This window comes from Cloeon dipterum, chromosome 4 (genome assembly GCF_949628265.1).
Source record: "Cloeon dipterum chromosome 4, ieCloDipt1.1, whole genome shotgun sequence".
Lineage (NCBI taxonomy): Eukaryota > Metazoa > Arthropoda > Insecta > Ephemeroptera > Baetidae > Cloeon > Cloeon dipterum.
Genome location: NC_088789.1, coordinates 2,548,828 through 2,571,177, shown reverse-complemented (window position 1 = coordinate 2,571,177; position 22,350 = coordinate 2,548,828). Strand labels below are relative to the sequence as shown.

The following is a 22,350-nucleotide window of genomic DNA, read 5'->3' as shown; positions in this document are numbered from 1 at the left end:
TTTATTTTTTCCTGAAATGCAATCAACGGACGGCAACTGTTTATAAATAATAGGTCAGGAAATATTGAAGCACACAGGCCAAAATTTTTAGCGTTATGCAATTCTGAAGTTTCTCCATTAGTTTTTTTTTACCGCAGAACTCGCAGCAGATAGCACGCGGAAGTTAAATTTAATGGCAATTAAAAAACATATATTACCAAATACTTCTTCTGGTTATAAATACTGGATGATCGGTTATTCAAAACAAAAGAAGAAGGAAATTTAAAGGAGATATATTTTGAAAAAAATAAAAATACTTTGATGTTAAAAATATTATTTTTTCTTTTGAAGAAGCCAATTGAGGAATGTTCCACTGGTTAAATAAAAACCGGACATTGTGTTTCCTAGTTGCCAGGAACGTCATTTTATTTTTCAATTTATTTTAAAAAAATACCATTTCTGCATAATGGTTTTTACCATGAAGTATAATATTATAGTGCTTAAAATGTCAGATGTTAAGCTGAAATTAGTCGGAAAAATAAATTAAATAATCAAAATAAATTAAAGTTCTTTGCAAAACGAGGGAACACAAAAAGCGTTTTTTAATTCAATAACAATTTTTATTTTCTTTAGACTTAATAATATGTCGTTTGAAAATTAGCAAACAGATTCTCTTGGTTTTATTTTTTCAATCGGAATATATAGATTCCGATATTAGTGCGGAAGCTGCAGCGGCTGCACACTCCAGTGTTTCATTTTCCAGGGCAACGCGCAGGCATTTTGTTGATTATTTGTTCAATCGCTGAAAAATTTCTAATAGATCCACGAGTGCACCGCCGCCGTTGCCGCCGCCGCCGCTCTCTGCATGGCAGCGAAATCGAAATTCTCTATAGCTTGACAGTGATTTTTTGTCGAGTGCGCGCGCTTGGCGAGGAATGAAAATAAAAAAAGGATAAGAAGCGAGCCGACAGCTGGCACTTGGCACTGCTGCAGAGTGCAGAGGCAGAGTCTTAATAAACACCTGCCCAACTCGTGCTGCTGCGTGATATTTGTTGCTTAAACTTATCTCTGAAAAACAAATAATCTATCTGCTCTTATATGATAATTTTTCAGGTTAAAAATGTCGCGACTGGTGATGAAGTTCGCAGCCAATGTGTGCAATTCGCCATTAATAAAAGAAGTGCCAAGATTCAATGGGAATATTTTAATGCGACCTTTGAGCTCGTCTCCAGCTGACGTCAATTTTCTGCAAGTCAAAGGAGACAGGAAAATTGCCTATCAAAAGGTCGAGCCAGCCGATGCGAGCAAACCCACGGTGGTTTTTGTTCCTGGTTTCATGTCAACAATGGAAGGCTTCAAAGCGTCCATGCTGGACAACTTGTGCAGAAGTCACGGCCTTGGCTATGTCAGGTATTGCATGATTAGTTCACATTTTGGAAACGTAAATTTTAACTTGATTTATTTTAGATTTGACTTCGAGAGCGTTGGAAAAAGCCCTGGCACATTTGAAACTGTGTTGTTTGAGCACTGGTTAGAAGATTTAAAACTGGTGCTGGAAAATCTTGTGCAAAACAAAGCACTCCTCATTGGGTCCAGCATGGGAGGATGGGTAATATTCAGCTCTATTACATTTTGTTCTATTTTATTTAAATGATGATTAGATGTCAATGAAAATGGCCCTGGATCTACCCAAAAAGGTGGCTGCTATTATCATGGTTGCCCCTGCCATCAATTTCTTCAAATTTTACTATGATTTCTTCTACAAAGCAGTCGATGATGAGGTTTGAAATTACGATTTTGCTACATCTAGATAAATTTGTAATTGATTTAATTTACAGCAAAAGAAAATCCTTGATAGCGGAAAACTGCTTGTGTTACAGAAAAATTTTGGAAACATTTTTTTAAGGAGAGAGTTTAGAGACAAAAGCATTGCTGCCCACCTGGATCTTGACAAACCACTTGATATTCAAGTTCCTGTCAGGATTTTACATGGAGTGAAAGTATAAAAATAGTTGCCTTCAAACTATTATAATGATTATGCAATATTTCAACATTTTCTCAGGATCCCGACGTACCATTCAAGCAAAGTCTGAAAATAATGTCAGCCTTAACTTCGAAGGATGTTGATGTAATTTTCCGAAAGGAGGGCGGCCACCAGATGTCTGAACCAGCAGACCTAGAATTGCTACAAAAGACTGTTCTTGACGTTGTGAATTTGCTTAGTGCCAAAGCAAAACTGTGAAATTTCAGCTACTTGTTTTTTAGAGGTATTAGCCGGCAAAATTTGGGTCACGCGGGCAGCCGCTGGTCAAAAATCAAAAGTGCAGGAGAATAAAATGTCTTCTGGTAAAGCACTATCAAACTTCACGTTTAAAATATTGTCAGCTGCCGCAGGGTCAAAAGTGCAGCTAAGCCGGTCACCAGAGACCTCTAGTTTTTTATAGTTTATTTTTTAAATGAAAGGTTGCTATTGTTTGGGAATATTATACTTTTATTTGAAATACTCATTATAGCACTTTGAGTTTCATTTGATCAGAAACCTTTTGGGAGTAATATTTAAAATCTTTCTTCCTAAAATCACATTAACAGCATTCTTTTCCTCAATAACAATACTTAATCCAGAAAAATAACTTCTCAAAAGCGTACACCAAAAGAACAGTCATAATTTTAATAGCATCACATGACTTGCTTTGTCAAAATTCAATAAGGAAGAAATGCATCAAGTTAAAATATATGGGAATGAATAATTTACAAGTCTTCAGGCTGAGTCTACAGAGAAAGTTCTCCTTAGTTCTTTGTAGCACGTCCTACAAACTGGCACAGCTCTCTGGCTGTCGTGACCTGGCAGAGCAGTGTGCTTATCAATGCACCTGGTGCAGAAAACCTCCCCACACCTCCAACAGTGGCACTAAAAAAGGCGAAAATAGGTTGAATAACAACAAGGAGCAATTTAAGAGTCGTTCATGGTTTAAGCAGACTAAAAAGTTATTACCTTGCGACTAAAATGATCAAAGGGAGTCGAGCAGTTGCATTCTCGGACGTTGCGTAAAGTTTTCCATTCGACAGCAACCGACTTCAGCTCTGATGCCAGCTGCTCAACTGTGACTAAACTATCAACTTTTTCGTCCTTGAACACATCCTTGGTGGGATAATAGAGGTTGATTAAATGCCATGTGGAGATCAATGACAACAGAACTGTACCTCATCCTGCTCAGAGATCTCTTTATCGTATGAAGTCTTGTTATCTACACAGTCCTCAATTTTCTCTTCTACTTTCGTTTCTCCTGACTTTTTCTTTGAGTCAATCTTTGCCTTAAGGCTGTCAATTCTCTGTTAATTTAATAGAAATAAAATATGATCAACGCTAAAATTAAATTTGGAATTTTACCTTTGTCAAGAGTCGGATGTGATCTTCCAAAGACGAACTGTGATCGCATAGGGCAAGAAGCATATCACTCATCACTTCTCTCGGGTGAACACCGCTTTCAAAACGGCAATACATCCCTCTCCAAAATCTAGACAGAAATTTTAAATGCTTCAGTAAGGTACTTCCGTCTGATAGTAAAACAGTTTTAGCAAAAACCAAAATATTACGCTATGTAAGTTCCATGATATTTTTAAATGTCACATACACTATTATATTATTATGTTGTGCTTTTGTTTGGTTCAATTTATCAAATTATTTCAAATGAATCACAAATATAGAGCCCTAGCTAGAGATTCAAATTTGAGCAACAAATCCATCCGTGATATCCGAGTCTGCGTATTTTTAAATTAGTCAAATTATTTATGAATGGCTCACCTGATGTTTTGAGGCGCCAAGTTAGGAACGAGTACGTCAGTGTTTTCCTCGGCAGCGTAGAGGGGGTTCATGTACTCGTTCATGTGGTTGGCAATGTATCCCCAAAGGGAGTAAGTTCGCTCATGCAGCCGCAGGTCCAGCCTATCCTTCTCGCAGTTTCCGATGAAGGTGCCAAACTGGCAACTCTGCACGTGGTCGTGCAGCGCGAGCAGAAAACGTTCGTTGAACTGGAAGGTGCACGGATACTGGTTTGTAAGCTGCCACACGCACTCGAGAAACTGGGTGAAGATAGGCGACACCTCCTTCTGGTCGCCAGCTAAGAATCCGCACCGATCGACAAACTTGTGGCCAAAGGCGAGCCACTCGCGTTCAATCAAAGCCTGCAAAGGTTTAAATTTATAAATAACGTAAATAACATAGGTGGATAATTCAAAATGGCTGCAGGATTGATCTAAAATTGGACATAAACTATATGATCGATGTAAATATTTATTTTTTAGATGTTTATGTTCCAAAATTCTTTTGTATTTAAAATTGGAATTTTAACATCATTTTGTAGTTTTCTAATATTGCATTATTTTTTTAATTTAGTTTTAAAACTCATTTGAAAAATAAGGGGATTTTAAGGCACGCAACACAAGAATAAACAAGCCCAACCTGAAAGCCCTGAAGCGTTCGGTGAAACGGGTCGAGAAAGAGGGACGCAAGGGAGCAGACTTGAGCTGTGCGGTCCCAGCCATCTGAGCAGTGCACCACCACACTGACGCCTTCTTGGACCGCTTGGACAATGAAATTAGATGTGTCCAGCACTGCTTTGATGTGTCGCAGCCATCCACTAGCTTCGATCGCACTCAAAAAGTTGTTCATCGTCGGCCCCTTTTGCTCGCAAGCTACTAAGTGAAATGTTTAAATATTTCAAATTAATAAACTTTAAATTGTAAATAATACCTTCTAACAGTTTCTGCAAACTGTTCCTCATGATGTGAATATTTTCTATCCCAATGAACTGGAATTTGATGTTCTCGTAAAAATTTTCATTCTCGTATCCTTTTCCTGCTGCGCGGTTTGCCATGGCATTGATCTATTCAATCACTTCATTAACATCATTACCAAATAAAATTATTCAAGAGCTACCTTCGGTCTTGTGTCAACAACATACATAAACTTTGAGTTGGGATTTGCTTTGAGAATGCAGTTGAGCATTTGTTCATCTTCCATGCACCGGGCGCTAAACCCAGACAGTGGTTGACTACATCGACAAATGGCAGCCTGCAAAAGATTTCTAGTGAAAAACACAGCACTTGCACAATGCCAAAATTTACCTTATTTGTATGCAGGTATGAAAGAACAGGAAGCCTTCCCTTGCTTCTGAAACTTGATGAGCCCATCAACACGGTGGTTGATGCAGCTGCCGGAACAAAAAGGTATCGAGGGTACGTGTCGCACAGCTGAAAGGATCCACATTATTACAGTTAACAATTTTGCTTGTTATCGCATTTTCAACTAATATTTGAATTTTCTATATTAATTGATTGTTATTTATAGTGATTGTTGAAAACATCAAGGTTATCGGAAGATGGCAGAGCCTTGCAATTCTCCACTTAAATCCGATGCAAAATTTGAGGAGAATGTGAGCATAATTGTGACGGTCAACAATGAAGACGAGATCACCATGCACCTACAGCTGAAACGTAAATTCTGGGAAATTGATGTTTTAAAACAACACTGATTGTTTTTATAAATTACGCAGCTGCTGCCAAGAGAGTTAGGCTAGGCGTTGATATGAAACAACAGTTTTTCGGAAAGACGGGAAAGACAGAGCAGCAAGAACCGCAAAACCCAGTAGAAGACGCAGCACAGTTACAAATTTCTTTGAAGAAGTCAAAAAAGAGGAAGAAGAGAGGAACACAATCTTTAAAAGAGAAAAATTTGACAGGCAATGATCACCAACACAAAACAGAAGCGATTTTTGTTAGTGACGCCCCTGAAGACAATTCATCCAACGCGGAGAGTAGATTCCTCTCTTTGCAGACTCCTGGGCTAAACATTAAAGGAGATTTCACATGTACATTGACTAGTAACAAGGAAACAACCAAACGACCACTTATCAAGAAGAGGTCGACCAATGGTCTGCCTGATTTGAATCAGCTTCCTACAGATCATGGTAAATTCACTGAAGACCAACGCAGAGGAAAGAGGCAAATATCTCTTCCGCGCCAAACAAAAGAGGACAAAGAGGAAGGCGTGATTGAACAGCCAAGCAAGATTGCATCAAGACGACCCAATGTGCAAGGACCATCAAGCTCTTATTCTGAGCTTTCTTTCGAAATGGCTCCAGAGGAATCAGACAAGCAGCAAAAGCAGTGGGGACAGCAGGAGACCACACCTAGGCCTGTTCAAGCAGAAACAACTCTTAAATTTGCAAGAGAAGAAAAAACTATTAATCGAGACAGCCTAGAGAGCGAGCGCGATGAGCATATTACTGAAGAGATAAGTGCGATCCCAAATGTGACAGAAGAAGCAAAACGTAACCAAGAGGATACCAAATTACATGATACGCAACCAACAGAAAATTTGGACATTTCTTCTCTCGACAAAGGATTCATAAACACTGAGCTGCCTAAGGCAGACAAAGAAAATTCACAACCAAGATCAGACGAAAATGGACAGCAAAGAGTTCAGACTGCTGAATACACTCCTAAAAGCAGAGAGCCAGAAGAAGCTGCTAAAACAGTGGTACCACGGGCATCTGGTTCAAAAACAGATCCTGAGAGAGAGCCGGAAGCAATTAAGAGAGAAAAGCACATAGATATAAATAACAGAGGAAATAACGAGAGGGACCTTGGCAATGACGCAAATCACAGCCAAAAATTTGATAACGAATCGGACCAGGAAGATATCCCTGAATTATCTACACAAGAAGGAAATGAACTGGATGGTGCGAAAAGTGGGAGCGATGTTCACCAAGAGCCTAAAATACAGGATTCAAAAGAGAAGCCTCAAAGGGATTTCCCAGGAAGCAGCACTCAAGAATACTCCGCTGCAACTCTACCACTGCAAACTGACAATAATATCAGTCTTCAAAACACGGCGAAGGAAGAGGAAAATGAAGTTGATGGTATTGCTAAAGAGAAAGAAAAACCACACACTCTCGCCAGAGAAATCAACAACCAAGAGATTTCCAAACGGAGCCAAACAGAAATCCTAAAAGACCAAATACCTGCGAGTACAACTGTGTCTTCACATTTAGAGAATCAGACAAGAGTGTCACTAGTTGAACCTTCAACAAACGAGGCTGCTGATAGTGACATCAGTTCAATAGCTCACGAAAGTGATGAAATAGCAAGAAGTACATTGGAGAATGATAGTGAAATGGATATTGAGCAGCGTACCCCGATTTATGACCAACGGGAAGACGAATTAGATAATTTGGCTCCGCTCTTGTTGGATTTCTCAGCAGACAGGCAAAACAGTGAGCAGCATGAAGAGGTCCCGATTGAACAAATTAATGAGCCAAGCTTACCAAATTTAAATGCCACACTGCCCAAAGAAAAGTTTGCAGCAAAAACTGAGGTGGAGGAGAAAAGAGAACACGAAAAAGAAAATTCTACCCCACTAGATTCAGCATATTTTGCAGCTGAAAATAAGTCACCGGAAAGAGAAGGTCCTGTCATCCTGAAATCGCAAGAGCCTTCACTTTCAAGTCCACAAAATTATCATTTAGAGAGGATTGACCCACCCCTGGATTTGGACATTAAATCTAGTGAGCCTCAGCAAGAAGAGCCGTATTTCCCTCTAGAGAACGCTGCAAAAGGTGAATCTGAGGTTAAGTCCACTGACGAAGTTGAATCAGAGCAAGATATTTTGCTGCTGGATCGAAACACGCATGAACACATCCACGATCAGGAGGTTGGAATGAGCGAAAATATCCAGGAAACGAGTGGAGAACTCTTGCAACATTCAGGTAAAGAGTTATAATGAAAAATCTAGAAAAATTGAAACATTATTTAACCCATTTACAGAGGAACCACAAATTCACGATCAGGAGGTTGGGGTTGGAAAGAGCAAAGATAAACAAGGAACGGGTGGAGAATTTTTGCAACATTCAGGTAAGGTGATTCATGAAAAAGTTAGAAAAATAAAAATAGTTAACCCTTTTACAGAGGAAACATTTTCTTCCAATATAGCAGAAAATCAAGAGCTGTTGGGAGAAAATGTAGAATCCCAGAAAATCAATAACAAAACAAGTGACCAGCCTGAGAGCATTGGATTGTATCGCCAAGAAGAAGATTTGATAATCAAAGGTGAACAGACCGAGGAAAACGACAAAAAAGGTAAACTTACATAAATGATAATATATTACATAAACATAAATTGATTTACAGTTCCATCATATTTGTCTGAATCTTCTGCTGAATATTCTAAGACAGTCGACATAAACAAAGCACTTGCAATAAAGGAGGAGGACCAAGAAGAGCAAGAAAAATCTGACACAGAAATCATGGCAGAAAAAATTGCAAGTCCAATAGTGATCAAGGACGACATCAAAGAAATACAAGAAGAGATGCATGAGAACAAATGCCAAGTTGAGCTGATAAAGACAGCAGAAAAAGAGGAAGAAAAGGATGAGAACAGTTTCAAAGAGAAAGAGGTCGTAGAGTCTCAGCAAATGAACAATGCAAACAAGGAAATCGAGTCTGCGCCTCTAGATTGGCAAAAAAATGATAATCCCATGGCGGATAGCGAGGGGAAAATGATGGAACAAGAGAGCGTGACCACTGATATTAGTCTCAAGGATAAAAGTGGTATTGATTTTCAATCACAGGAAGTGACATCCGAGTCAAAACAAGAACCAATTATTGTTCCTTTGGTGGTTGACACAGCTCGAAATGAAACGCAAAAGGTTGTTTTAAAAGTGGAAGATGAAATCGAGGAGGAAGGCGAAGTTGAGCTCTTGCAAATGAAAATAGACAAAAAAGAAAATGATCTTGCAACATCACCACAACATATGAGATATGCTTTGATGGTTCACAATATCCAGGAGAATTTGGAAACCAAAATAGCACAAGAGTGTCATGAAAATGATACAGATTCAGTTACTGAGCCGGAAATCCATGCAAAATCGTCGCCACCACAACATTCAAGAGCTGCTTTAGTGGTGCACAATATCCAGGAGAATTTGGAAACCAAAAAAGCAGATGACGAGTGTCATGAAAATGATACAGATTCAGTGATTGGGCCGGAAATCCATGCAACATCGTTGTCGCCGCCGCCACCACCACCACAACAATCAAGAGCTGATTTGGTGGTTGACAATATCCAGGAAGAGACATTGGAAGCCAAAAATGCAATAGATAATGTTGAAAGTGCTACTGATTCAGTGACTGAGCCACATATCCATGCAACGTCTCCACAACAACAGCAACATACAAGCAGTGCTGCTTTGATAGTTCATAAGATCCAGGAGGAGAGTTTGGAAACGACTCAGGCACAAGAAAGTCTTGAAAATGATTCTAATTCGATGATTGAGCCACAGATCCATGTGTCTCAGGAAGAAAAGGAAAGACCGCCAAAAAAAGAAGAAACTTCTCAGGAAGAATCAGTTTTGACCAACACCAAAACTTTGGAAAGCGAGGCAAATGTCGTGACTGATCAGCAAAACACAGAGGAAGTCTTCATTGAGCAAGAAACTCCAGCAAAAGAGCAAGTACCCGCAAAGGCACAAGCGGCAGAACCAGTATTCACACTAAATAATTCTCAGAAACCAGTTGAAAAACTGGGAAGTGAGGCTGAAAACGTGAGTGAGCTTTTATCAAAGGATTTCTCTGAGGAGAACACCACTAAAGAAACTGCTCAACCTGAGATGGAGACCAACATTATTGAAACAGCAGAAAATGAAATCAAGAGAGAGCAGCAACTCAACTACCAAGAGGTACCAAACGTAAAAGACGATTCAACTAAGGCGTATCTTCAAAGCATTGCTCAACCAGTTCAGGGAGAGTCCCGTGAGACTGAAGTGCCAACAAGCCAAGCGCAAAATTCCCTTATACAAAGTTTACTTTGGTTCTGCTTCCTCTTTGTGCAAGCCCTGCTCTACTTGAAGTTGGCCGTGTACTTGTACTGCATAACCTGCGTCTTCTACGCGAAGCAGATTTTCTTCTACGCCCTGACCATGATCCACATTGCCCTTCACATGGGGGAAGAAATGGAGCAGAAGGAACCAAACGCCTGGACGCTTTTTCTATTGGCGATTGCCTGGTTTCTAAGTGGACTTTACATCCAATATCTGATCTCCCTGTTTGGCTGCATTTACTCCCCGCTCACCTTCAACTACTACAAAATTCTCCGTGCTTTCATTTGATTCCCATTACACAAAATAAAGCCTATCAAACAACTTGCCTCATAGTCTTTGTTGAGTAGGGTCAGGCTCCAAGCATCATTTGGAACCCGCATCCTTTGAAATTCCGCTTGGAGATCAAAAAAGTTCCAGCCGACGTGTTTCTGCACCTCCTCCGTGCTGGCTGTGTAATCAAAGCAGTACAAATCCTCAAGCTGAACTGCAATTTGTATTAAACAGGCATTACTATCTAAAATTCACGGAAAACGCAAGGGAAAATTACCTGGTTTGGATAACTGCTGAAGTGTGGTATAAATTTCCTGGCAGTCTCTTTCTTTGGGAAGGACAAAGGTCACAGAGAGGAAAGTCTTGCAGCGTATTTGCAAAGGCGAGCCCATGGTTGTTAGCGGCATTTTTTCGGCGCTCAGAATGTGCATGTGGAGGATCTAAAATAATTAGCAAGCGAAGAGATGAAATCAGTAAATGCCATTTTATTAAATCCCTGATGCAAATTTTTGAGCACTCAACGGGCAAAGATTGCCGGCGAAAGTTGAGCTAATAGCGAGGCGCAGAGCAACAATTTGCACTCAAATTGCAAAGCCCTAGGCGATAATTTCTAGTAGGCGAATTATTTTACCCATGTTTCCTTCTTGCTCTCGGGGTCGACGAAAATGAGATGAGTGGCCGTGAGGTAGAGCACGCCCACGAACGACTTTTTCACGTTGAAACGATCCAGCATGCGAACGCCTTCCACCTGTGGACAAAGAATAAAGTGCCGTTTAATATTGCACTTGACGGGGAAAAACGACGCTGTATTCACAGCACGCGCTCTCCACCCCGTAAATTTGTCAGCCCGCTGTGTTTCACAATGAAGCGGAGCGAGGACAAAAATACTGTTTTCTGCGCATGCATTTCTTTTCGTCACCCCGCGGGAAGTCTCGCTTACAACCGATTTACATAAGTTAATAAACAGAGAGCGCAGTGATAAGGCGAAGTGGTTGCGGTTGATACGGCTGGCTCGGAGACAGAATGAGTGGGCGGATGGCCCAACGCGCACAAACGTGCATCGATCGTCTGGCACCGCAAAGGGAGCAAGCTTGGCTGCTTCGTTCAAACGACCGACAAGTAAATAGCATAGTAGGAAAAAAGTTGCTGGGAATCCCGTGTGCCACTTTTCCGGGAATTGGTCGCGTGATGACAGGCAGTTCAGCTCTCGTCCTCTACGGGGGCACGGGTGGGTGTTAAAATGTCGTGTCGCATGATTCAGAAACATGAAGGCAGACAGTTTCGAGTCACATTCGATTAAACCGCGAATCGGATACCCGGAGTTACTTAAAAAAAAGTTCCAAACGTAATTTCATGTTAGAATGTTTCAGGCCAACTTAATTCCAAACAATACAACTTTTTTAATTTAAACCTAGTATAAATTATGAGCGAAATTCTCTCAGCCTGCGCTTTAGCAATTTAATTCAAATGCAAATGTACTTGTTAAATGAGAAATAAGTTTAATTAAGCAATAAGTAAGTTGGCATTGTGGCTGACATTATGGGCACTGGTTGCTGTTCTCTGGAAGCAAGAAGCAACAAAATTTGGACGCCAGCCAGAGAAGAGAACGAGACAGAAAGAGTTGCAATTGATAGAGAGAACAATGGAAGCGAGAGAATATAGAGGCGACGAGGAGCTGGCTCGTTTGCTCAACTCTTTTGTGCAGGCGGCACAATTAAAGGCTCGTTATATAAAGTCACTAGAGAGATCAGCAATTTCACATTTTTGGCTGCTGTGACGTCAAAACTCTGAAATAATTACTGCGCGCGTTGTTTATTCAAGACAAAGCAAGCCAAGCGAGAGTGATTTACGCAAAACGGAAATAAGTAAATATGTATATAACTTTATTGATCACATTTGCATGTCTTAACAAGATCCAGTTCATAAAAAGCAAATCCTGCGATGGAAACTTGAGTTTGTCTTATAAAAACGATATATGCATTCCGCGGAACAAGCCTGCTGCGCCGGTTGCATACCAAGCAACTTCATGATCCCCACGGAGCGTGCTTAGAACTTTGAAATTGGCCGACTAGACGTCTGACGATATTTAAAATGCGTTTTAATTCACGACACGTGCTGTTGCAAAATCTCGCCAGCTTTATTATGAATCGGAGCAAAAAGGTTTGATATTCCGCCAGATTGACCGCTGATAGGGATTGAGACATTTCTTTGGCTTCACATTGGATTGCGAGGAAAAAATGAATGCCCTGAAAGGAGGAGGACAAGAGATAAAATCCGACAAAGAGGCTGCAGGGAGAGCAAAATGCTTTTTATCTTACTAGAGAGAATGTTACGACCACCTTTGCCGTTGCTCCAACGGATTGATTTTCCCTCCTATGACGAAAATCAAATCTGCCGACGTATACCAGTGATAGAGACTATTTGCGTCGTCGACCTCGTTTCGAAAGGGTGCATGTATGTGGCATTAACAAGGTAATGGCGCAGCTACAGCGGCATCCATTAATGAGGGAGTGAAATGGCTATGGAGAAGAGCCGGCTGCTTTTGTAATTAATAGTCCAAGCCGGCGGCGGTAGTTTAATGGCTTCATTTTCCCTCTTCTGGGTGCTTTGCAGGAAAAAAGCGCCAAGCCGCGAACGTAAGCCGGCTCTCTGACGTTGCAAATCCTTCGCTTAATTTATGTAAACTGGGAAAGGCAGCATGTAAGGTTTAAGACTCCATGAATGGCCATTAAGACCCAAAACTAGGTAAACTTTGACTGTAAGATTAAAAACTTAAGAAAGAAAGAAAAATGTAGATTCGTAGTCACCATAATTGTGATTCAGTTTCATACGATTTTCTATGCATGAGAAAGGCAAACTTTAAAATAGTTAGCGGTGATGGAAAAAGTTATGTAAGAAATCTATAATTTAATTAAGCGCGAATGCAAAGACTGCCTATTTTAAGATCTCTTTAGTCTGCCTGAAAATTGAGTGGATTCTATATGGATATGGACACAAACCAGGGATACAACCGCATTAAAAAATGCAGTTCAGTTGTAAAAACAGTTTTTCGTTTTTTACCAGTTTCTTGCAGGCAACGTTTGCACCTCAGTTTTCAATAATATTTTAATTATTTGGTCATAACCTCGACTTGAAAAATTGTCAGGGAGATATTTTTGAGAAATTGTGGCAATTTAGAAGAATTAATCAGCACAGTAGAGGAAATTTTGACCACTCCCCCCGCAAATATTTATATGTTCACGGGCAAAAAGGAAAAAATCATTTCTTGCGCAAGAAATTGGTAAAAATTGAGTGGTAAAAACCGGTGGGGTAAAAAACGGGTGGTATGCAAATGCAACCCTAGAGTTTCAATAAAAGACATCAGTGTGAGGACTAAAACATGAGGTGGTCCTTGTCTGGACTGGGTTTTCACCAATGAGGCTCGTTAGTTATTTGTTCACGATGATATTTTCTCGCTATCAGGAGGTTGCCCATTTCGAAAACGATGAGCCGATAAAAAATAGATGAACGAGTTTTAAGTCCTAGGATATGATTTACACATATTTTTCTGCTTATACTATTGTGAAAAATAATACAGGAAAGGTAAAGCGTGCCTGAAGGTTAAGGTATAATCAGTATTAGATAAGCTTTCTGGTTCATTGACATTACCCCCTGCGCTACGCTTCGTGCGATTGTTGTTTCTAGAATAATTATAGATAAATTTACCGTATTTCCCAGGACAAAACGAAGCAAGTTGCTATGCAGATTTAAAGGTTTAAATTAAAAAACTATCTTTCATAGGATTCATGCAGTAACTTAATTTGTAAATCTAAAAAAAAATCCAGTATCCTAGATATGAGGAAATAAATCAAATCAGAACATTCAATCCAGCGTGAGCACAACACGGATAAACAAACATCAAACTCTAGAAGCGCGTCGAGTCGAGTGCATCGAGTGTGTAAATTTGCAGCGCGTGCGGGCAAGAGGAAGAGGCTTGAATGACGACGGCAAAGAGCGGGATGAGCTGCAATGCGCCAGGGAGGCCCGCGGAAACGCACAAAGGGCGCGCCAGGGGTGTTCAGGGCAGGCCAGGGGGCCAGAGAACCGACCTTCTTGCCGATGGGCTCGCCCTTGAAGTGGTCGAGGTCGTGGGCGGCTGGCTGGGTGAGCAGCCAGCAGCGGATACGCTCGTACACAGAGCCACGCCGCTCCATGCCGCCGACGGCCGACGCCTCCATCGCACTGCCTCCGCGCTGCTGCGCTCGGGGGTGGGCGGGCTGCCGAGCGAGCGGCCGTGGCTGCATGCGCGCCCCTATCGACCCCTCGCGCTCGCCCACTTGCACATCGCGCCGATCATTCGACCTATGATTTATTCGTGTCGTCCTTTATTGACGGATTCCGCGGAGAACTGGGCACTTTGAGCTCGAAAGCGTGCTTGTTGAATCGAGGCAAGAAAGCGAACGAGCATTTCTACGCCCACCCATCGCGCTCCGCTTTCGTTCATGCAAGACCGACGTCGTCAACAAGTGCTTTGGTTTTCTACGATAAATCTCAGACAAGGGCGATTTTTAGTAAATTTACCTCGTTTACCTAGTAAATGACCTCGTTTGCAATAATGGATAGAAAAAACAAATAAAAATTATTATAGAAATGTTTTTTTTTAATTTATGAGTTTTTAAAAAATGAATCTGCTTACATGGTGCCTAAAACACGAAACTAAATTGATTGAAATCTCTAATAATTATTAAAAAATGAAAGTGATTCTAAACCAAACAATGCGTCAAAAGTAGAGATCTCAGCAGGGTTGCATTTGCTTACCACCCGGTTTTTTCACCACTGGTTTTTACCATTCAATTTTTACCAATTTCTTGCGCAAGTAATGAATTTTTCCCATTTCTTCCCTAGGAATATATTAAATTTACGGTCGGAGTCGTCAATATTTCCTCTAATATGCAGATTTTTTATGTTAAATTGCCATTTTGCTGCCACAATTTCTCAAAAAACTTTTTTTCTGACTATTTTTCAAGTCGAGATCATGAGGAAATAATAAGAAAATTGTTGAATACTAAGGTGCAAGCATTGCCTGCAAGAAACTGATAAAAATTGAAAAAAAAAAACATTTTGAACCACTGCACTGCATTTTTTTCATGCTGGTTTTTTGCAACCCTGCGCCGCGCCAGCCGGCAAATTTAGGTTCACGTGAGCAGCCGCCAGCCGCTGTGAATCTGGCTAGGCTGCGCCAGCCACGCCAGCCGTCGGTGGAAAAGGGTAAAAAAAATTTAAAAGTGCAGGAGAAAAATTTCTTCCGGTCCTTTGCTTCCTTAACTAGCAAAAACAATTTTCTATTTTAATAGAACAAAGGGGTTTAGAAAGTAATAACGAAATACTCTATTATGAGGTATGGAGTAACCTAGAATGAATAGCTGATTGTGAGCATAATCTGCGCGGTTCCACATTTTAAAGACCAAAAATAGCTGGATAATAAAAAAAGAAAATGGATTATTAAAAAAATTAACGTTATAACATTTGTCAACCAATTAAGGGGATTCAAGTGAAAGACGTGCTGAATTTCGGTCAAAATTTAAAATTAACTATTTTCGTAGTTTGCCTAAAATTTTATTACTTAAAGCATCACGCACTCTAATTATTTCGACCATAATGATAAAGAGCTTAAATTTTGTATCATAGCGTGTTTGACGAAACAAAATCGATAGTTAACTTTTTCCATTTCATCACACAGTAGAAAAATTACTGCATGCAAAGTTTATCTCTCTATTTCACGATAACGCTAAGAGGAACTATACGAAGCTATAGCGAGAACTAGAGTATTATGGAAAGTGATGAGAACCTTTTCATAACTAGGAGATACACATCTCTTTTTTTAAATTATCTCGATTTTTAAAATTGAAATTTCTTTGTGTTTATCTCAATTATTGTGTTTATTTCACATTGAAACTTGGAAAATTCATGGGATTCTTAATTATTTGAATTCCTATCAGCTGCACAGGTTTGCAAAATTTGTTTTAAAATGCTGTTCTAGCTCCTGCTAAAAATTATACGCATACCAACGCTGCACACGCACCTACATTAAAAATGGATCGTTGGTGCACAGATGCAATTTGTGATTGACAAACATTCATAACACTGAGGTTACAGAACAAAAAATGAAATAATGTATCAAGCGGTATCAAGAATATCATACCTTTGGCAAGCGGATGACGTCCATCATCGACTGGCTCATCAGATCGCCCGCATTTTCCGACATTTTCAGTGTCTATCTTCGTACTAAAGACGGGGAAGCCTTTTAGACGCTCTTGGCTCGACGGGTTAAACTCGCGGAAGCAGAATTATCAGCACCACCAGCGAAGGGTGACAAGCAGTCACACAGCGAAAAGCAATGAGTGTGACAATCGCGTTATCCCCGCTGTTCCTCTCATGTCACGGGACAACTTAATTAAACCACTTCAATCACTAGACAAAAACCAACTGTGATGGAATTTGGGTAGGAAAATTGTAATTACGCTAATACGTAAGCCCGGAAAAGTGAAAAAACTAGGCCGATTGAAAGGAATTCAAGTTGACTACTAAAGTTTGAAAACATCTGGTGGGCGAGGCGTGGCGTAGGCGTCAATCCCACTACAGCGAATTATTCTTTGATTAAAGGGGTAAAAGGGAAAGGAGCAAAGTTAAATTTTCGGTACTTAGTTAAATGATTTATTTTATACAATCTATAAGATCAAGACTCTCTCAAATTTTTGCAAACTAAAATTTATGTAATATTTAATATCAAGATTTTATAGTTTTAAAACTGTCGTTTTCCTTCTTTAGTATGATTACATAACCGCGTTTGCAAACACCCTGGTTTGAGATTTTACTTTTACGCTCGGCGCCATCGACCGACCGGTTGTGGCGGCATAATTTATAAACAAATAATCGTACACAATTCTTTTTTTCCGCTACTGATAGGGAAGAACGAAAGCTTAACTTTCGTCTCTTGTAAAAAATTGTAAATTAAATTACTGAGAATGTCTTTTGGAAACTTCGGCTTCGGCCAAACAGCCGCAACAACAGCTCAGCCAAACTTTGGAAGTGCCTTGTGAGTCTGTCACAATTTCCACCATTTATATGTAATCTAATATAAACTTTTATATAAACTAGTGGTGCAACATCAACTGCAACCCCTGCCCAACCATCTTTCGGGGCTGCCATACCCACGGCGTCAGTGGCTCCCTCCACAGGGGGGCTTAACTTTGGCGGTCAGCAAACGGCTTCCTTCGGTGCTTCCACATTTGGTGCTCCAACCACGGCTGCAGCAAGCTCTGGACTCTCATTCGGGGCCCCAGCAAGCTCTGCAACCACGGCAGGCCTCAACTTTGGAGCACCTGCAACCTCGGCAGCAGGCCTTCCCAATTTTGGGGCAGCTCCAGCATCCTCTGCTCCTTCCCTGTTTGGAGGAACAGCCACAACAGCTCCTGCAACCTCAGCTGGATTTGGATTTGGGGGTAATTTTACTATTATTCACTAAAATATTAAATTAAATTTATTTGACAGGGTTTGGTACAGCAGCCACATCAACAGCCACTTCCCAACCTAGTCTTGGTGGAGGTCTCTTTGGTAAATAAATTTTACTAATGCCTAGTCGCTTTAATCACACTCAAGCACTGCACTGCTCGCTGTACAGGTGCCACAAGCTCCGCAAACACTGGTGGCCTTTTTGGTGCAAAGCCCACTGCCTTTGGAACAGTTGCAACCAGTGCTCCCGCTGCTTCTTCTGCCGCTCCTACTTTTACAGGGCTTGGAGGCCCTGCTGTAACACTTGCTTCCCTCTCTGGAGGACTTGGAAGTAATTAAAGCACGCTTGCAATCTTGAATGCTTGATCACTCTCGTTTTGATCTTCCAGGTGATGAACAGAAGCAGGACAAAGCGGTGAAGGACCAAGAATTGCCTCAGCCCATCCTGCAGAGCATTGAAGATTTCAAAGCATTCGTCAAGCAGCAAAAAAATATTTCCTCGGACATAACCAGGTCTTCATGTAGGCCCTCAGAAAGGGTCCATGATGACGTAGAGAGTATCAAGCAGAATCTCTTCAGCATTAGGAATGGAATTCAAAGCTACGCTGCTCAAGCCAAGAAATTAAAAGCAGAGTCCAGTAGGGTAGGTACCTTCAACTTCCAACTAAATAGCTTCTCTAAATCAAAATTAACTTCCTGCAGACTCTTGGGCACGCAGAAATGGCTCAACAGACGCAAGACATAGTACCCTCAATGCAAGACAAACATTTTGCTCCTGATGAGTATTTCATTGAAGTGGCGAACGGAATCGAAGAGGAACTGAAGGTTATTAGCCAAGAAGTGGACAGCGTTGAAAGAGTGGTTCAGTCCGCAAATGAAAGTTCTTCGCTGAGGAAAGAAGGTAGAGGCCACTGGATTGCTTAAGAATGATCTCAAATCAATATTTTGCAGAGCTTGTTCAGGCTGTAAGACGACTTCATGAAATATTCATCACTGTGGCGAGCAAGCTGCAGCAGGAGCACAACTCGGTAGAGCAAAAGAAAGAGCAGTACTTGATGTTGCGGCAGCAGCTCCTCCACGACACCACTGACGTGTTCCAGACTCTCCAAAAGTCCAAGAAAAGCTCGTCGATTGAATCGCATGCACTGCAGACGGGCCCTACCCTTTTCGGCAGTACTGCCCCCCAAATGAAAACTCGTCATTCAAGTAATTTAAATCTATTTACAGACGCTCAAAACAGCTCCAAATTTGTGGCTCAGGCTGCTGCTCCAATTAGACCCACATTCGCGCCGTCACTCAACTTTGGTATGTTGAGCCTAAATTTAATTAGCATTTTGAGTAGTTAGTTGGACAAGAGGGCTTTAACTCCGTGGTGTTCTATTATAGGTCTATCCTCATGGAAGTAGATTAACTGTTTGGTGAGCATGCCTTACAAATAATATAATCGTGTTTCCCCTAATCAAAATGTGTGTAGAGTACTGCTGGAAATAGAGCCCTCAAAATTGTCTCTTTGTTGCGATTCAGTAAGGCTGCTAACAAATAACCTGCTCAGTACATAAAAAGTCTCAATTATTAAACATTAACAAGGGCAATCTCTTGCCACACTTTAGCCGCAAACAAAATTTCAAAGGAAATTTCCAGTGTTCACGATTTTGACCAGCCGGTTTTTGCCAGGGCGGTTAAAACCAGATGAAACTAAGTAATATTTACTGGGCTCAAATTGGCATTTTTTTAATTAGTTGAATTTTAATGCATGAAACGACCTTTAATCAATATGGTCAATTATTTATTAATAAGGGCGTTGAAATATTTAAATGCGGCTTTGAAATCATGATATTTCAGGTGAAACCGTTTTCTTACTTTACATATTTATTTCAATTGAAGGAAACCTAATTCCAGCCAATTCAGTCTGCTAAAAACCAGCTTGGCCAAAATTGTGTTTAAAAAGCCGGCTATTTCAGAACTCCAAGCACGAAATTCATTGAGATAAAATGGCATTGCAGTAGTGACACTCACTACTATTAATCCTATATATTTAATAAAATAGTGAATTGATGTAAGGTGTTATTTTTTTAGTCATTACAAGACTAATTTAATTAGATTAACATTATTTGGTATTGATTGGGGGCTCTATGTCCATCATGTTTAGATTAACCTTTACTTTTAACTGATTTTATTCAAGATGCTTGAAGTTGAGTACCAATCACGATCATTTTACAGGGACTGGACAGAATCCAACTCCAGCGGCTGAGAGTACTACCTTCCAGCTTCAGCAGCCACCTCTAGGAAATAAGCGTGGAAAGCACTGATGCGCGCAAGCCAAAATAATTGGACACTCCTTTTTTATATCACCCAAAATTAAAGTAAATTCGTAACTTGTTAAATAAATTTGTTTTATTAATCTTACAATAAGCAAGCCACGATTAATTCTAGAATAATCATGCAACAATTTTTTGAGTAAAGATGCTGAAAAATGGAAATTTATAGCAAGGTTGCTTGCTGCAGCACAGGCATGAGCAACTGGAATGCGTCTTGAATGTAAGTGCTGCTATTTGAAGCCTCCAAGAAAACTTTGGTGATGATGATCTGTGCGTCTTCGCCGTGCTTTTGGTTCAGGTTTTCGCATAGAAGAGTTGCCGACTTTTCCACCAAAAATGTCAAGTTGATAGTGAGTCTATGAAAATGTTTGAATTAGATCTCATTCTTGCCAAAATGAAGGGTATAAATACTTTTGAAGAGCCTGGGCCTCTGTGAGAGGATCTCGAGTTTCGTTGACCGTTAAGAGCTCGCCAGTTCTGTGAAAAACCTCCACGCAGGCTGACGTCAGTTCTGCAAGAGAGCTGATGCAGTGAGCGTGATCATCTGCCAGTGTTGCATCTCGCGTTGAAAGGCTTTGCAAACTATTCCATATCTATTTAGGGCGTGAAATGAGAAACTGATGCCGATCACATTACACCAACAACCTTTAAGAGCTTGTCAGATGAAACTTTGACTGGCAGTGACTGGATATTTTCTAAAACCGCTTCTGAAATGTCACCCTCAGGTTCCTCTATGTCGTCTGTTGAAGGCAAAATGCTTTCATCACGCACAGCAACCAGCTTTTCGTGGGCTTCCTTCAACTCTGCTCCTGCCAACTTAAGCAGCGACGACTGCAGTTTCATCTCACACTGTCGAGACAGCATTTCCAGCGCCTCCAAATGGACCAGACCTTTTTAAGAGATATTATTTTAACTCTTTTTTTTATCAATTTCAATTACCTTGAAAATCATCGAATAAAGTCTCAAAATGAACCTTTCTAGCAGCAATTTTCTCTTCAGCTGCCTGTTCATGCTGCTCAGCCAACTCTTTAGCTTCTCGAAGTGCCTGATATAAAGATATATTCATTATTATAGAAATATATTTTAGCTAGATTAAATTACTTGAGAGAGCACTGGTTTATCTGGTTGAAACAAAGCCCTTTTCTTTTTCAATCCTGGATCTCCGTCCTGAAGAACTTGCATGGTCTTTTTTCCAATGTTTTCCAACGTGTCCAGCCCGCCTGAAATCACCTTTGACCCAGTGCTTTCTACGATTTTGCCAAGCTGGCTGACTCCAGATATCCAACTTCCCAAAGGAAAGGAGATATTAGTTTGATCACCACCATCAGCAGTCTTTTCTTCCTCATTAGGATTGATCAAAGGTTCTTTGACTGTCTCAGCTGAAAAAATTTTTTTAAGAAATTAAAAAAACGCTTAAGAATTAGCAATACCTATTTGTTCTCTGGCAATTTCCTCAGGATTTGGGGCGCCTAACCCACTTTCAACAGTGTCAATAACTGTATTTATCACTTGACTTCCTAAACTGGTAACGCTGGAGGTAGCAGTGGTCAGCAGAGACGATCCCCATCCACCCCAGGCTCCCCAACCCTGCAAATAACAAAAAAAATATATAATTCGATTAGACAGACCACCAGGACATTTACCGAGGCCTGTTGTTGAGGCTCCTCTGATGATGCAGCGAGTTTGTCCAAAACTGATGCCACCTCGACTGGTTTCTTTTCTTCCGCTTCTTCCTTCCTCTCACTCTCCTTAATAAATTCTTTGAAATTATCAGGGACATCTTCAGTTACTTTATTTGCAGCTGCACTGCTTCCAGATAGTTTGCTTCCTAATTTCTTCGCTCCTCCGGAACCGAGTTTTCCAATATTTTTAGCTTCTCGTATAGGCCTTTGTCGGCGTTCTTTTTGCTGCACCTCATTTGGTGTCTCACTGGTTTCTGTTTTTGTTTCTGCAGTTGTTGGAACCGTGGGAGTTTCTGTGACAGGCAGTTGTTGCTCCTCCGCTGGTTCGACTTTTAAATCGTTTACTGCTTTTGTCACTTCCTCGATATTGCTCTCTTCAATGCTGTACAAAATATCATCATCCAAATCATCCGGCTCCCACCCACCTTCCTCGGAAACCTCTACAGGTTTAACATTTTTGCTTTCTTCGACTGAGGTTTCCTTGGTCTCAGCAGCTGGTCCAAGCTTTTGCACACCAGTTGTCACTCCACTGATTTTACTCTTCTTCGGCGAATCATCTGCATCGAATCCTTCGTCTGCGCTCTCGAAATCATCACTCTCTGACGTTGCCATCCCTCTAAATCGAGAAAATCTGCTGCAATACAGAAACCATGCAGAAATGTTGTCATCAACAGCTGACGCAGTATTAAATTGAAAACAGGGAACAACAGAATGAAGTCTTAATGTGGAGTTAAC

At 40.7% G+C, this 22,350-nt stretch overlaps 5 protein-coding genes across 7 annotated transcripts; 3 read left to right on the top strand and 2 right to left on the bottom strand.

Annotated features, from left to right (window-relative positions):
- Positions 1 to 934: 934 nt before the first annotated feature.
- LOC135943978 (palmitoyl-protein thioesterase ABHD10, mitochondrial-like) lies at positions 935 to 2,491 on the top strand. The gene is made up of 5 exons (XM_065490650.1): positions 935 to 1,389; positions 1,447 to 1,588; positions 1,641 to 1,760; positions 1,818 to 1,979; positions 2,042 to 2,491. The coding sequence occupies exons 1-5, from the start codon at positions 1,100 to 1,102 to the stop codon at positions 2,219 to 2,221; spliced, it is 894 nt and encodes a 297-aa protein (XP_065346722.1). The 5' UTR covers positions 935 to 1,099; the 3' UTR covers positions 2,222 to 2,491.
- On the bottom strand, positions 2,450 to 16,723 carry Mtmr6 (Myotubularin related protein 6). 2 transcript variants are annotated; one of them, XM_065490648.1, is made up of 13 exons: positions 16,306 to 16,723; positions 10,756 to 10,872; positions 10,402 to 10,564; positions 10,181 to 10,338; positions 5,104 to 5,229; positions 4,916 to 5,050; positions 4,730 to 4,862; positions 4,439 to 4,671; positions 3,782 to 4,161; positions 3,368 to 3,494; positions 3,181 to 3,309; positions 2,972 to 3,118; positions 2,450 to 2,887 (listed from the first exon to the last, which is right to left on the bottom strand). In XM_065490648.1, the coding sequence occupies exons 1-13, from the start codon at positions 16,366 to 16,368 to the stop codon at positions 2,738 to 2,740; spliced, it is 2,061 nt and encodes a 686-aa protein (XP_065346720.1). In that variant the 5' UTR covers positions 16,369 to 16,723; the 3' UTR covers positions 2,450 to 2,737. The 2 variants fall into 2 exon arrangements, with proteins under 2 accessions (XP_065346720.1, XP_065346719.1); XM_065490647.1 differs by lacking the exon at positions 16,306 to 16,723 and adding an exon at positions 14,213 to 14,351.
- On the top strand, positions 5,358 to 10,142 carry LOC135942161 (titin-like). The gene is made up of 4 exons (XM_065488143.1): positions 5,358 to 5,472; positions 5,532 to 7,745; positions 7,945 to 8,115; positions 8,167 to 10,142. The coding sequence occupies exons 1-4, from the start codon at positions 5,358 to 5,360 to the stop codon at positions 10,140 to 10,142; spliced, it is 4,476 nt and encodes a 1,491-aa protein (XP_065344215.1).
- A 276-nt stretch (positions 16,724 to 16,999) lies between the features above and the next one.
- On the top strand, positions 17,000 to 20,003 carry LOC135944406 (nuclear pore complex protein Nup58-like). 2 transcript variants are annotated; one of them, XM_065491314.1, is made up of 10 exons: positions 17,000 to 17,199; positions 17,262 to 17,605; positions 17,655 to 17,717; positions 17,785 to 17,946; positions 18,005 to 18,258; positions 18,318 to 18,516; positions 18,567 to 18,788; positions 18,843 to 18,920; positions 19,002 to 19,033; positions 19,836 to 20,003. In XM_065491314.1, the coding sequence occupies exons 1-9, from the start codon at positions 17,129 to 17,131 to the stop codon at positions 19,019 to 19,021; spliced, it is 1,413 nt and encodes a 470-aa protein (XP_065347386.1). In that variant the 5' UTR covers positions 17,000 to 17,128; the 3' UTR covers positions 19,022 to 19,033; positions 19,836 to 20,003. The 2 variants fall into 2 exon arrangements, with proteins under 2 accessions (XP_065347386.1, XP_065347385.1); XM_065491313.1 differs by lacking the exon at positions 19,002 to 19,033 and having other exon boundaries at positions 17,001 to 17,199.
- Positions 19,988 to 22,316, bottom strand: LOC135944405 (protein FAM114A2). The gene is made up of 7 exons (XM_065491312.1): positions 21,577 to 22,316; positions 21,364 to 21,520; positions 21,035 to 21,312; positions 20,873 to 20,978; positions 20,579 to 20,823; positions 20,345 to 20,526; positions 19,988 to 20,289 (listed from the first exon to the last, which is right to left on the bottom strand). Exons 1-7 carry the CDS (start codon positions 22,225 to 22,227, stop codon positions 20,097 to 20,099), a joined length of 1,812 nt encoding a protein of 603 aa, XP_065347384.1. The 5' UTR covers positions 22,228 to 22,316; the 3' UTR covers positions 19,988 to 20,096.
- Positions 22,317 to 22,350: the final 34 nt, after the last annotated feature.